This window comes from Chenopodium quinoa, unplaced genomic scaffold (genome assembly GCF_001683475.1).
Source record: "Chenopodium quinoa cultivar QQ74 unplaced genomic scaffold, ASM168347v1, whole genome shotgun sequence".
NCBI classification, from domain to species: Eukaryota; Viridiplantae; Streptophyta; class Magnoliopsida; order Caryophyllales; family Amaranthaceae; genus Chenopodium; species Chenopodium quinoa.
In genome coordinates, this window is record NW_018745410.1 from 1729270 (window position 1) to 1744991 (window position 15722).

At 36.0% G+C, this 15722-nt stretch overlaps 2 protein-coding genes across 3 annotated transcripts; one reads left to right on the forward strand and one right to left on the reverse strand.

Annotated features, from left to right (window-relative positions):
- Window positions 1–1713: 1713 nt before the first annotated feature.
- LOC110713235 (keratin, type I cytoskeletal 9-like) lies at window positions 1714–7726 on the reverse strand. Of its 2 annotated transcripts, none has more exons than XM_021891697.1 (3): window positions 3399–7726; window positions 2059–2192; window positions 1714–1955 (listed from the first exon to the last, which is right to left on the reverse strand). In XM_021891697.1, the coding sequence occupies exon 1, from the start codon at window positions 7337–7339 to the stop codon at window positions 6683–6685; it is 657 nt and encodes a 218-aa protein (XP_021747389.1). In that variant the 5' UTR covers window positions 7340–7726; the 3' UTR covers window positions 1714–1955; window positions 2059–2192; window positions 3399–6682. The 2 variants fall into 2 exon arrangements, with proteins under 2 accessions (XP_021747389.1, XP_021747388.1); XM_021891696.1 differs by having other exon boundaries at window positions 3152–7726.
- A 5869-nt stretch (window positions 7727–13595) lies between these two features.
- Window positions 13596–13940, forward strand: LOC110713187 (uncharacterized mitochondrial protein AtMg00750-like). The gene has a single exon (XM_021891652.1). It carries the CDS (start codon window positions 13596–13598, stop codon window positions 13938–13940), a length of 345 nt encoding a protein of 114 aa, XP_021747344.1.
- The last annotated feature ends 1782 nt before the right edge of the window (window positions 13941–15722 follow it).

Below are 15722 nucleotides of genomic sequence, written 5' to 3' on the forward strand. Positions count from 1 at the left end.
GATGATTCAGAGAGCTGATATAAAACCACACACTAATCCACTAAAGCCAAAGATGACTGGAGCAAACAAGATCACAAGACTAAAGTGGATCCTTAGATTGTTGATGGGATCAACACCATGAAAAAAACCCAGATATTATCCAATGTATGACTTCGTCCACATTGATGAAAAATGGTTTAATTTAACCAAAAAAATCCAAAGGTATTATTTAGCATAATCAGAGAAAGGTAAACACTGAACAGGTCAATCAAGCACCAAATTACTAAAGGCTATGTTTGTATAAATAACAGCTAGACCAAGGTTCAGAGATGATGGAAGTTGTTACTTTGATGGGAGATTTGGTAAATTCCCATTTAATTTTCAAGAGCCAGCCAAAAGGAATTCAAAGGACAGAGAAAAAGGAACAATCGTGACTAAAGTAATAGAATCAGTTACAAAGGAAACAATGAGAAGGATGCTCATTGATAAAAAAAATTTAGCAATCAAAGCCAAGTGGCTAAGTGATGGCACTTCAAATCCCATCTACATACAACAAGATAATTGCATAACACATATCATAAAAAGATGATCTTGAGTGGCAACAAGTTTATCAACAAGGGAAATTCACTTACATATTAGTGTTGCAGCCACCTAATAGTCTAGATTTAAACATCTTGAATTTAGGTTTTTTCAATTTCATACAGACACTTCAACATAAAAAGATGCCAAAGAATGTTGATGAGTTACTATCAGCAGTTAATCAAGTATATTATGAGTTAGAGCCTTAAACATTGTGTTTTGTGTGGGTTACACTACAAGCAATAGTGAATGAGGTGTTAAAGGTGGAAGGAGGCAATGACTTCACTACCCCAGATATGAACAAGGAGAAATTACTTATGGAAGGGAAATTAGAAGAAAGGATGCACGCACCAACTTGGGTTGTGTTACAACCATGGGAAGCATGTTATGGGGACATAGGTGAACCACCAATCGATGATGAAGGGATCAATTCAACACAAAGGCAGCAACATGTTACACCAAATGATATTGAAAATATGCAGGCACATGTCAATGAAGTGATCACAATTGAAGAAGAAGACAACATGGAATACATTGAAGCATACCCGGATGTTATGAATGAAGACCTAGCCTACAGGCATCACAAATAAATGATGAAACATTATGGGATGAATCACAGTGCATGTCAAAGCATAAGACAAAAGCATGTGCTAATGACTATGAAGCTTCATCATCTAAACAGAAGAAGTGAAGTACGTATTCAAACTAATTTAGTGTAAACAACTTTTTGGGCACAACACTACAATTTCCAGAAGTCACTAGTAGAAAAAATGCTATTTGTAACTGGCGAAATTGATTTTTTGTAACTGGCATTGTTGGTTGCGATTGCCACCGTTACAACTAGTGAAAATTATTTGTAACCGGCTAATGTTGGTTACTAATAATATACTATTCATAACTGACTTAACCTAACGCCAGTTACAAATAGTCTATTTTTCAAGTTAGAAATCATACTATTCGTAACTGGCATTAAGTTACGCTGGTTACAATTAGGGTATTATTTGTAACTGGCATAGCCTAACGCCAGTTACAAATAGAATTTTTTTTTAAAAAAATATATATTATTATTAACTAGCATTAGATTACGCTAGTTACTAATAAATAAATAATTTTTTTTCAAATAATTATTTGATTCGATACAAGATTGGTAATATATCCTACCAAACGACCCATCGGCAAATGGGTTATAACCTGCTACAATTCAACAAAATAAAGATTGAATCGTACATACATACATCAACAAAATAAAGCACCAAATATGATCCTCGAACAAAACGTGTCCAATTATCAAATAAAAATGTTTAAGCTAATGTAACATATTGCATACATCTAAAGCCTTTTTAGACCATATTCTTGGATCATTATATGAAGCAATGCAACATTAATGGATACCCTTTCTGCAAGATTAATTAATAGAGCAAATTAGTATAAGAGCAAAATAGTTGCAGAAATTCATTTAAAGCAGTAAATAGACAGCTAAGGGGTAACACAAATACTTACTACAGCCAAGGCACAGAATGAACACTCTCTCCGGCACGCAGCTTTCTCAAAGGACCACATGTTATGAGTTTTCTCCAAAAAACACAATGCCGAAGAGTGTCCCGAAGTCTCATAAGTACGCCATCAACTCTTAGCTATATAGAATTTAAACCATGTTTAGATAAGTATGTAGACAGATGAAACAACATATGAGTAAAGATCAGTATGCTCCCTGTATACAATTATTTTTCATCAACATGTTCAACAGTTCAGTAGATATTGTCAAAAAAAAAAAGCATGTTCAGTAGATATAGAATAGTTGCAGCCTTTGCATGAAACATCTTGATCTCTCTGATATTAACTGACCTTGACAGGAGCAAGTTCCTAAAGAAAGATTATGTCCTTTTTAAATAAAATTCTTAAGTTGCAGCATTGGCACCATATAAGAATTGATAATCTGCATACCTTAGAAAATTCTTCACAGTTACTTTTAATTTTATCAATCTTTACCTTCAACTGAGAGTTTTCATTCAAACCAATTTGAACTCAGAATTCAGATGAGGACAGAAACAAAATATAAGCAGTTAAATAAAGAAAAAAAATCATAAAAATGCTTCATTGATTTGATAAATTAAAGGAAATAAAATTAAGCTAATTCTACAAGCATTATAAAACAGAGATAGTAACACATTCTAAATTTGCTACGGAGAATTCAAATTATCGCCTATGACAGTCCATGTATATAATTTATTTCAATTAGGATTATGATGACACAATCATAGAGGTGGGTGCAAATTTATTTGCTTAATCGATTAAAATACTGGTTACAATTAAGAAAACAAGAATGATTGAATATAATGTGTAGTCTATTCATGAATTGAATATAGCCTCGTCTTCCATGATCTATACACACAGTATGTGCACAAAACAAAGCAAAAACTGCAGCACAACTTGGAACAAAATCGCATACAAACAGCAATAACTATTAACTCTGACTAAAACTGACACGGTTGCGGAAAACAGTCCATTTTAATAGCAAAATAACTCGAACAATTATGACATTTTGCAGGCAGAAAGTAGACAAAATTTCACCCAAATTCAAAAAAATAATCACCTAAAAAGACCTCTTAACGAAGGAGAACGAGCCTTCTGAAGTTAATCGAGCAAACTGATCCTCCGAGAACAAGTGCGACTGATCAGTAGCTTTAAGGGGTTATGAACACAATAAAATATCAAAATTTAAACGCTATGAACTAGTATTTTATGGAAATGTTTGTTGCTTTATCTAATTATATATAATGTATATAAAATAGACAATATTATAACTATATATACACACGTAATAATAATATACCAAGTACCTTACATTGCATTGTTTGAGTTGCAGAATGCAGGGGAGGCAGCAGAAAGAGGGGGGCAGCAGTAATGGACTAATGGAGCAGCAGATCGAAAGTAGGGAGTAACACCACGGGAGCAGCAGAAGGGGGGCAGCAGCAAGGGATGCTAAATAAGTCGTGCTAACTGGTATTCGGATACGAACTATAGGCACATCTTGCCAAGGATAGTGATCTAATGATGGTTGTTAGTTTGTTACAAGTCTTACTACTTATAGGTAGCAGCAGGTGTAACAAATTCAACAATAGCAAGGTATTAGTGTCAGCAACAGCTTTAGCATGTCAGCAACTAGCTATAACACTTATACTGATAATAGTTAGAATCAGTCGCTTGTTTGTTTAGTATAATAGCTTCATTCAATTCCGTGATACACAAAAGCTTTATGAATACTCAATCTATAATTTTTATACATCAAGATTCGATAAAATTCCCTGAGCTGACAAAAGATCAGCAAGAAATTCAGAATAAGATAACTCAGACACCGATGACCGATCTTCCAGCTCCTCAAGTACATTAAAATATAGCAACCATTTTCCATATATCAAAAAACCAAGAAAGGTAAGGAGTGAAATGAATTTTCAGTCTATCATATACAAACAAGCAAGTAAAATAATGAATTAATTGATGTGGTCCTGTAAATAGACAACACCAGCATTAAAGAAAGAAATATGTAAGCTATAACAAAATAAGCGATTCTAAGAGCACATGAACCTCTAAGTTCCTAGGTGAATTCCCGGAAACATCTATAGCACTATGTTGAAAATTGTTATTCACAGTCGATATAAACATCTCAATTAACTTGCACACACAAATTTACACACGCTTCAAAGAGAAAAACAGCAGCCTAACATACTCGGCTAGTGTACCCCAATTAGAGCCTTTATCTATTAAACCTCAATCAAAATAAAATCACACCAGAAGACATAAATCCTTCCTTGAAACTGAAATCAGATCAAATTAAGAAATAGCAGACCAGCAGCAAATACAATTCTAGAGTATATCAAATTCATACATAATCTTAGGGTATTCGACTTTAATAAAAAACAAAATTCAATTCCAATATTAGGGTGTAATTTTAGAATTAAGATTGGGAAAATTAGAATAACCCTAATTTGAAAAATTACATACCTTTGAACAACGATATAGAACGTATTTTGCTGAACCAAAATTCGAAAAAAACAAAGTAATTATGATTGGAGCAGTTTGTTGGAGCAAAGGAGGAAGAAGCTGTGGAGGATACAGGAACCTCTGTGTCGCGCCAAAGAACAATGAAAGTGAAAATAAAATTTTTTAAGTATGTGTTTGTTTTTAAGGAAAAGTCTATGTTTTAGTGTTAGATTAAAATTAAATAAAAATAATTTTTATTTTTTTTGAAAGAACTAATAACTTGCGTTTAAAAACAAGTTACTAAATAATATTTGTAACTTTCTTCAAAATAATAATAATAATAATATTTGTAACTGGAATTTGTAAGTTAGTTATAAATCTTTTGTCAAACTTTAACTGATTTAATATTTGTAACTGACGTTTGTAAGCTAGTTACGAACTTTTTGGTCAAAGTTTTTTTGACTTAATATTTGTAACTGGCATTTATATAGTTCGTTACTAATAAAACTTCAAATAATGATAAACCACATATTAGTAACTTACATTTACTACGCCGGTTACAAATATCATAAAATTAGTAACTGGCATTATTTTAGTCGGTTACTATTAATGCTTTCGTAACTAACATAACATACGCCAGTTACAAATAGCACTTTTTCTACTAGTGAGTAAATGAAAGAATATAATCTGTTAATCTTATTTTGTCTTATCTTTCTTGGGGGGTAGCAAAGTTAAAAACTTTTGTATGAAATTGAAATTGTATGATCTATTTCAAATTTATAATGAAAAAACTTAGTTGAATTTACTTTTGTATTTCATTTTCTTTATTACTCACACACTTATGATAACATAAACATGCAAAACAATCATCTCAGAAGCCCCCATCTATCACTGATCAGCACCCCTTTACTTATTCAACACATAAGCCTACAAGTCTCAACAACCAAGTGTATATGGTTGGAAGCTAATGACAAAGTAAATTAAATAAAAAATGGGATAATAACCACAAATACTGGAGTCTCATCATTGATTAAAAGAAAATGAAAATAATGGTCTCAAATTTCCCATACCAATCATTGACCATTAACAATAATTTCACAACAGCTATGCCTAAAGAATGTTCATCCATCAACACAATTATACTCTGTATTGAATGATGTTTGTCAATGGCAAATGCTATTGGAAAAGGTCTCGTTGAAGTGACTATCATCATAGACTATTCATAGAAATAATGGGAAAAAAATGGACAGAGTCATCAAAACAAGTACATATATATATATCATAATTGTTCTCAAAAAAAGGAAACAATTGGTTTTAGTCTCAGTTGTCCCCAAAATACAATCATTGACCACAATCCCAAGTAAGGAATAATTCTGCCCAAAGAGTTGACACTCAAACACATATGATGATTGGGTGGACTTAAACAATGGCAAACACTATACCTCACATAATGAAAAGTGTGGTCTCATAAACCCAAGGCTTTCATCATAGACTTTATCAAACTTTGACAGTAAATGGACAGAGAGCAAAGGTTTAAGATAATAATCATACTCATGCATCTGATAAAACAATAATACTCCAAAACCAAGTAAATGAATGTGGTAATGACCACTACATGAAGCATAAGCATCAAGTAAATAATGCATCACATCACCAAATTTTTAGCATCATGAACAAGGCAATCATGCATCAAGTAAATGAACAAGGCAATCATGCATCAAGTAAATTATCATTCCAGATTAATAATAGTCAAACTCATATTAAACACCAAAAGCGTACTGAGATTAACAATAATATCTAGCCATACTCATGCTAAAACTCCCACTACTAACACCAACAACACTAATACTCCAATCAACACCACCAAACACAACATGTGACAAAACTCCTGGCCAGCAACAGATCACAGTTGCTAGCATCCAACCAAGTTTTACAATCTAAATAACCTAAACAATATTAAGATGAATTAATTAAACACATAAGTAAATAGAGATCAGGAAACTTAGCTATGTGATTCACAAGAATCACTTGCATATCCAGAGGCAACACCATCAACTTGAGGGGAACTTGATTGACAAGAATCACTTACGTATCCAAAGAAAGTACTAGGTACATAACGATCAATGGGAAAATTTTCAGAATCTCATGAATCAGAAGCATAACAAATAGGGTTAACAGGGGGCTCAGTTGGTTGCTTGGCCACAGATTGAACCTCCTCACCATCTTCGATTCCATCTCCACAACCACCAATTCCATAATGACTATTATTCTCCCAAGGATCAAGATACCTACCAAAACAATCCCTCCAAACATTCAAACTATAGGAAACATTCAAACTATATGAATTTTCACCACGACTAGAAGTAGTAAGATGACAATCACGATCGCTACACTCATATGGTTCATCATCACCACTCATATCATCCTCCGTACAATCCCCAAATGCTTCATCAAGATCAAGGTAATACACAGAGGAAGGTGGGAACTTGTGGCTATTTTTAAGGTTCACCTTCTCCTCATCATTACTACGGTAACATGAACCACCGTTACCACCACCATCGGAACCACCACCATCGTTACCACAACCACCAATACCACAACCACTGGAACCATAATCATCGTGACCATACCCACCCTTACCACAACCACTGGAACCATAATCATCGTGACCATACCCACCCTTACAAACACAACCGTCACCACAACCATCCTGACCACGCCCACCCTTACCACCACCACTGTAACCACAACCACTTTTACCATAACCACTTGTACTACAACAAGGAGATTTTTGGGACATTTTTAAACAAGCTAGGAGTGAGAAAATTAGTGGAATTACCTTTAAAATTTGAAGAACCACACAAATCCATCTAAGAACTCACACATATGCAACCAGATCGGATTTTTAAGATGACAGAGAAAATAGAAATTAGTAGCAAAAATATCATATCTACACCATACAAGTCTTAATTGGGTCTAAATAAAAAGGGGGATGCTGTTGTTGGGACTATCTGCTGCGAACAAGGAATTTTTTTCTAAAAATTAATCAATTTGTGCAACTAGTAGAAGAATTAAAGAGGTTGAAGATGAGTTTAGAGAGAGAAACAGAGGAAGGAAGAACCCAGAAGCTTGTGGAAAATTAAGGAGAGAGAGAGAATATGTCGGTGTGAGTAAATTCCCAAAAGAGTCAACACAAAAAATAAGAAAGAGAGTTGACAGGTGAGATTAAAATGAGGACATGTACACACCTAAAAATGTCTCCCCGAAATCAAACCCGATGATGAACAATTTATCACCTCCATTATTGGTTGGGTTTAGTATTTGTAGACATCTAATTTTGGCCTCCTGTCTCGACAGGAAGTGCAATGACGATAAATAAATTCATCTTCGTGTTGGATCAAAGTGAAGAATACTTATGGATAACTGGTTAAGCCACAAAACACAAAAGACTAGCCCAAATTAACGAAAAGCTAAAACAAAGGTCCAATTAACTAAACCTGATCATAATTAGGCTTAAGCCCGTGCTTAAACCCTAACAATGACGGATTTAGGAGCGCCTAGGTTAAAACTTAGTGCTGCCGCAGAAAAAGCCGCGCGCATCTCACAAAGTCGCGCAGGGCTGCCGCGCGCAACTAATTCAGTTGCGCCCGGCACCCAGCGCAACTTTCAGAGTTGCGCTGTGGAAGATTTGTAATTATTCGGAAAAAATATAAAATCGAATCTTACCATAAAGCCGCGCGCAAGACAATAGTCGCGCTGCACATAGCAGCGCAACTCTATTACTTGCGCTGGGATGCCGCGCGTAACTTCATTAGTTGCGCGCGACACCTGCTGCGGCAGAAAGCTCGAAACCCTAAACCTAATCCTTCTCTATAAATACGAGCCTAAACCGAGGCTTCAACAGACGGAAATTAACCTAAAACTCTGGTGAAATAACTTGTGAACTTGTGCAACCTAGCCCTCATGTCCTAAACACTCACCCTTTCGATACTTTGTTACTACGGTGGAGGTTCCCCAACAAGAAGGTGTCCATAAGTGTTCTAAACGAAGATCTAGCAAAGAGAAGTGGTAAAATCCCGAGCACTTAGTTAAATCACCTTTATTTTTCTTGTTTAAAAGGACTTTAATTAATTAATTAGTGTTGTTTGATCACTTTTAAAATAATTAATTAATCAATTCCACATAGTATCTTGCGTTAAATAAAGACTAGAATTGAATTAAATAATTGTTGGTTGATCACTTAAGCCAAGATGAATCTTGTTTATTTATTGTTCTTTCACAAATATTATTAAATAAGAATAACGACTTTTACAATGTAATTCCTACGTGAATTAATGCTTGTGAATAAAATCAACTAACATAATTTTAGGTATCGCGTTGCATATATTGTTTGGTGATGAAATTGTGAAAAAGGGAGAGCTAGTAGAGGCCGTACTAGGGCTAGGATGACGATTCCCCTCTAAAAGGAACATTATCTTAGTACCCTCGCTCCCGAACTCATTTCTGGTTTATAGACCAATTTGGGCATGGGTAAACTTATGATTTGTGCTAATTATTCCATGAACTCCACATGGAAGAAAGGCATGAACGAGGTTTATGAGTTTTTCCTAAAACTTATTGGCGACTCCTACTTGTTTCTTATAAAAAAACGTGATGATGGAATCAATTCTAATTCAAGGTCCCCCCAAACAGTCAGGAATTCAAATCCTACTACACCTTAACAACTGTAAAGTCCTAGGCTTTTAAGTGGCCAAGGGCATTTAAGGAGATTACCCCTTACGATGGGATCACCCTCCTTACAATATTTAATCCCAAGACTTCTTAAAAAGTCATATTTAATTAAATCCAGTTTTAAAAATGGTCAACAGATCAATGTTTAGTCAAATCATAGTTTAATTTTTATTTTAGCCCAAACCTTTTTATTTATTTATTATTATTATTATTTTAGCCCAATTAATAAATGAAAAATCAAAATAGCCCGAAAATATGAATCGACACTTAAAATGGCTGAACATAATTAGGGCAAAAATGTACTTGAACGGAAAAAGGGACATAGGATCTGCCACGTCATAGGATATTCTACCGCGCCACGGCATAGTTCCCCGTGACACGGCGCCAGTGTCGTGACACGGGACAATCTCGTGTCTTTTCCGCGTAAACCCTTCACGCGTTTTACTTCCCGTAGGTCAAATATGTCCCGTGTCACTCCAGAATATCCCGCATCACACAAATATTACTCGTGTTGCGGCAGTGTTTTTAGGGTTTTTATCCTTTTTAGGGTTTCGTGTGTTCCATCTACTCATTTTCCATATAAATTGCTTTTAGGGTCCTTTAACCGGTTGGATTTATTGTTAAATTGCTTCCAATATTAATGTTTATTCTATTATTATTATGATCAACATTTTGCATGTTAAAGGGAATATGTAATTGAAAATCACGCCTAATAAGATAATTTGGACAACCGATTTAGGTTCCTTTTGATCTTGTCATTTAACCAAGTGATCACGATATTTTAGAATTCGATGTTACATTAATATTCAACCAATTTAGCTTAATAATAGTTTGAAGCAAATTAAATCTTTGTTTTCATGCCTTTGAGATCACAAGAATCAATTTTCACTATAAGAGTCGAGTAGAGGCCAATACGGGCGAATGTGACTCCATGACTCACTTCGTACCATCATCCCCGATCCTCCTTTCGTGGTTCCGAACCATATAGAGTTAGTAATCTCATGGATGTAGGGAATATTTCATGCCATCCAACACTTGAGCCCCATTGTGATCATACACTTAAGCATGGTGGTGTCCAAAGGGAAGGAAGCTAGAGTAAAAGAGTCGCCAACAAGTTTTAGGAACTTGTAAACCGTTCACAGGGTGAAGGTTACACCCCTTAACGATCCAGGAGATCGTTAACTCCAATAGGTCTAGAACCATGACTGGAAGTTCGGGGATGAAGTTACAAATCCAACCTAAAAGAGATTGAACCTGCTCTAATGATAGGCCTCTACTTTATTCTTCTCGTATACATGTGCGCTTTCTGACTAACATGCAATCAATAGGTTAACCCTAAACCTGTTTAATCTATGTTTGTTGAATATTAATGCACAAACAAATCTATAAACAAGATTATTAATTATCTTATTAAGTGTGATTACAAGTACAAATTCCCTTTAAACATGCATAAAAGGCGTGATTAAGCAATAACAATAAATATCAAGCAACATAATAACAATAATCATAATTATAATCATGTTAAAACATAATGACATTAATAGCAAGATCCTAAACATGATACTAAAAAGATTAATAACAAACCCTAGCATGTCAGTATACATTAAAGATCAAAGCTTTAACCCTAACATGATACTAACATAATATTAGGAAAGAAATAAGAAGCATCATCATACTTGATATTAGAAATATTAATTAACCCGGCCTAAACATGATACTAGGAAGCAATAAAACATCCTAACACGATACTAGGAATCAAAATAACAATCTAAGCATAATTTCTATATCAAAAGATCAATAAAACAATTAAAGTACTTACTTTGATGTCTCGTACCTCTTTCTTTCACGTCTAGGGCGAAGGCAACTTCGAACTTGGCTAGGTGTTTCTAAAGATAATGTATGAGGAATTTTGAAAGAGGGAAGGTTTAGAAAAAAAAAGTAGAGAGAGAAAAAAAGGCTTCTATCTTTTAGAGAGAGAGAGAGATTGTAGATGTAGATGATTTTAAAACAGGGAGATGCGACCCCTATTTATAGGAAAAATAGCACGGGATCAATGAAAATCATATTCGGAATAAAATACCTCCTGTCGCAAACGACAAGAGCCAGCGCCAAACGACAAGCTCGTCGCCAGGCAACGAAGGTCAACGCCTAGCGACGACTCTATCGTCTCGCGCTGGTCCAAAAATCAACGCGCTTTTCCACGCGTAATTACCTTTAACACTGGTTACAGGTAATTAAGCGTCTGAGCAGCTTTCAAAATCAGATTTAATATATTTTATTCTAAATAAAACATCTTTAAAATATAATTAATAGGCCCTCCTCTAGATCATCGGGCCACCTTAAAAATCATTGGGCCTAATTTAATTTAATCCATAATTTCCTCACATTTCATCAGAATTGGGCTTATAATATATCATTGGAAAGCTCTTTTCGATCCCAATCCAACTACACTATTATTGGACCCTTATTATATACCAAACCAAATTGGACTGGCTATTTTCATAAATAGGAGTAAGAAGAGAAATATTTTTGAAAACAGTAAAAGAAATATTTTAATAAAAACATTCTCATCACTAGACTTTCCACACTTTTGCTTTGTTCGATAATCAAGCGACGTGAAAGGTATTCATCAGTGGGTTTGGTTTGGGGAGACACATTTCGGTGTCTACAATTATGAATGCGGTGTAACCTTCACGGGTCAATCATTGTTGCCTATCATTGTCCCTTATTCGTCGTTGCCTTTTATGATCCGTGAATGGTTTACAAGTTCCTTAAAAAGTTGTTGGCAGCTCCCTACTTTCCTTGTCCTTAATCGTGTCCCGAATCGTATGTCAATTCCCACTTCCTATGAGTTCCAAGCATATTCACCACATGCTTTAACGTAGGCGCACTTCGAACAACGCCTACAAGACAATATGGGAATTAAATTAGGACAATTAGGGTATTTGAGTAAAAAAAATACATGCCAAATAAGGAAAGTTTCTAGCAATATGCACTTAATTTTGGTCATCCCAAAAAGGAATACAGGCATGTAATAAAGGGATGGAGGGGAGTATCCTTTAAATTATTAATTTTTTTAATGGATGACTTAATAAATTCTTAACTACAAAAAAAATGAGAATAGGCAGCACACATAATTGTAACAATTTGACAAATGTTGTCTTTTGTAGTAAAAGGCAATAAAACATATTTGTTATCTTGATCTTGAAAAATGTATACTACACTAATGAATTTACGTTTGTTACCGCCAATTGCGCACTTCTCTCAGCCAAGTAGGAGATTGAAGGAATTATGTCTTCAATAAGTACAATTACTAGATATATCAAGGATGACTATTATGGAGATAATAAGTTTATTCTTTTGGGTCGTCATTGTATATTGCTAGATTATGATAAATGATCTTTGGGCTAGTCAAATAGTCCAAACCTCTAGAATGGATCCTATGAGGTCACACAACAAGGGTATTGGATTAAACAAGTTAGAGGTCCATTAATAGGCCTCATGAGGATATGACTAACCATGAATAAGATTGGGCTAGAGTAGTTATGTTAGAGTTAGGATTTTGGGCTTGACATGGACTGTTATTTAGAGATGTGATTTATAAATAAGGTACATACCTAGGGTTGCAATTAAGTCACAATTAACTTACATTTAATTGGACATCAAGGCAACCAATCCCAAAACACTAAAGCTCTCTCTCTCTCCTCATGCAAACCCTTCCCCCCTCGTCGTATGTAAACACGGCCACCTTCCCTTGGTGACGTGTGGTGCCTCATGGTGGTGGTTTTTGGCTAGCTTATTCCTCTCCTCTCCGTAGAAGGTTGATTGGAAACATTCAGTCACGACTAACTAGCATTAGTGGAGGTTTAATCCGTGCTCGTGGACCAAGTAGAGGAATCACGCTTGAGGTTCTTTATCTCCCTTGTTCTTGTTCAATTATACATGGAATCACGCTTCAAAGGTATAATTACTTATTATTTATGTGTTATGCAATGTTTCCGTTTGATAGATGCTTATGAATATGATTCATACAATTCTGCTTATAGTATCTATATTCATGCACACTTGTATGCACTCGTAGAGCAACATCCTTGGTACACCGATTTTGCAAATTATTTGCGGACAGTACTCTACCTCCCAAATTGTCCTACGAACAGAAAAAGAAATTCCTTTCTGATGTTAAACATTATTTTTGGGATGATCCTTTTTTGTTTCGTGAGTGTGTAGACAGATTATTTCGTAGGTGTGGTCCCGAATGGGAAGTTCATGGTGTTCTTATTAGATGCCACAACTTAACTTATGGAGGACATCCTGGCCCCACCAAAATGGTGGATAAGATCAATGAGTCAGGATTCTACTGGCATACCATGTTCAAGGATGCTAACTCTTTTGTGAAGGCTTGTGACTTTTGCCAGAAAAGTGGCAACATCTCGCGGCAGCATAAGATGCCTCAAACAAGTATATTGGAAGTTGAAATTTTCGATGTTTGGGGTGTTAATTACACGGGACATTTTCCTTCTTCATGGGGAAATCGATATATACTTGTCACCGTCGATTATGTATCCAAGAGGGTTGAAGCCATTGCCACACCTACTAATGATGCCAAGGTGGTCCGTAGGATTTTCAAGAAAACTATCTTTCCTAGAGATTTGGAGTACCTAAAGCGATAATTAGTGATGGAGGATCTCACTTTCAATTCATGAGCGGAAGTTAAATACCCTTCTCAAGAAGTATGGTGTATACCATAAGACAAGTTTAGCCTACCATCCCCAAACTAGTGGCCAAGTTGAAATTTCCAACCGTGAGACCAAGGCTATGATGGGTTTTGATGAGTCCAACTCACCGCGGAAGAAAACCCAAGCCAAGACCACACTCACAATCAATATAATCATAAGACATAATTAACTTAATTAACAAAAATTAAGGAAATATTAATTACATTTGACGTGTGCTTCGCTCGTACCCCCGAGCTCTTACTTGAGAAAGCCTTTATTCTCGCACGGGCGAAACCGCCAACGGTATCCAAACAGAACTCGACCCCTACAAGGTCCAATTCTTAGAGGTTAGCTAAGCCCGACCTAATACTCGAGTAATTATATGTGTTTAAAGGCTTTCTTAATGGAGATGTCTTTTCTAACACCTTCCTCAAGTGATTTTTCCCATACCCCAACTTGGATATTTAAAGGGAAAACCAAGAGTGAATTCCTCTCTCCCATTAATGTGGGAGAGTTGGTAAAATCAATCTTCTTTCTTTATTTTTAAATCAAAAATAAAATTAAATATCAAACAACTAATTAATCAACAAGTGGCACATATAGGAAAAGAGTTAGGTGAGGACGACAAGGAGGGGAGGGGACCAAACTTGATCCCCAAGGACCCCCCTAAGAGTCAACCATCTACATACTTCAACCACCAATTGGTGGCTGCAACGTGGCACCCCGAATTGGGCACCAAGGCAGCCGGGTGGGCTGCTGCCACGGTCTAGCTACTGCTGGCCTTGGCTTGCGGCTTGCGACTACAGCCTCGGCCCAGCTAGCTGTTGGCCTTAACTTGCGGCTGCTGCCTTTTCCCGGCTGCCACGGCTAGCACCATGCTACCCATGGTGTGCTAGCACGCACCAGCCATCCTAGGCTCGGCTTAGTGCGTTTGCTAGCAACCTCGACTATACCAAATGTCCCTGGGCATCGGCTTTCTCGGGGCATTCCGATCTTAGGGGTATTTCGGTAAATTGTTGATTAGTTAGCAATTTTACCGTCTCGTCTTTTATTTCGACTCGACTTTTGACGCTCCAAGCTCGAAATTCCAACGTCTAAATATTAATTATTCGATCGACTTTTTAATTCCTTCCAAATTAATCGTTGTGTCGGTTCGTTAGTTGCTTGGGTGTGATCTGAAGGGTTCAGTCAAGATTAAGATGTAATATTAATTACTCATTAATATTACTGATCGTAAGCGGCCTCCACCTATGCACTCCGATCACTTGGCCTCACTAAATAATTAGCTTTCTAATAATTCGGAACCTACTATCGGAATAATACACTTGTTCGAAGGACACCACTCCTATCAGGCCATTCTAAAGAAGATGGTAGCAAAATCTAGTAAATATTGGAGTGATAAGTTGGATGACACCCTTTGCGTGTATAGAACCGCATTTAAGACCCCAATTGGTACTTCACCCTATAGAACTGTGTATGGTAAAGCATGTCACCTTCCGGTGAAATCAGAGTATAAAGCATATTGGGCTATTAAAGAGCTATATTTGGATGCTAAACTAGCGGGATAAAAGAGGCTTCTGCAACTCAATTAATTAGATGAGTTTAGGTTGATAGCCTATGATAGTGAACGTTTTTACAAAGAGAAGACCAAGAGATGGTACGACAAGATGATCCTCCCAAGAGAGTTCAAAGAGGGTGATTGTAGAGAATATTTCAAGCATCCCACACTTGAGCCCC

Coding starts and splice junctions, on each gene's coding strand:
- LOC110713235 (XM_021891697.1), bottom strand. CDS start 7,339: ATGTCCCAAAAATCTCCTTGTTGTAGTACAAGTGGTTATGGTAAAAGT.
- LOC110713187 (XM_021891652.1), top strand. CDS start 13,596: ATGGTGGATAAGATCAATGAGTCAGGATTCTACTGGCATACCATGTTC.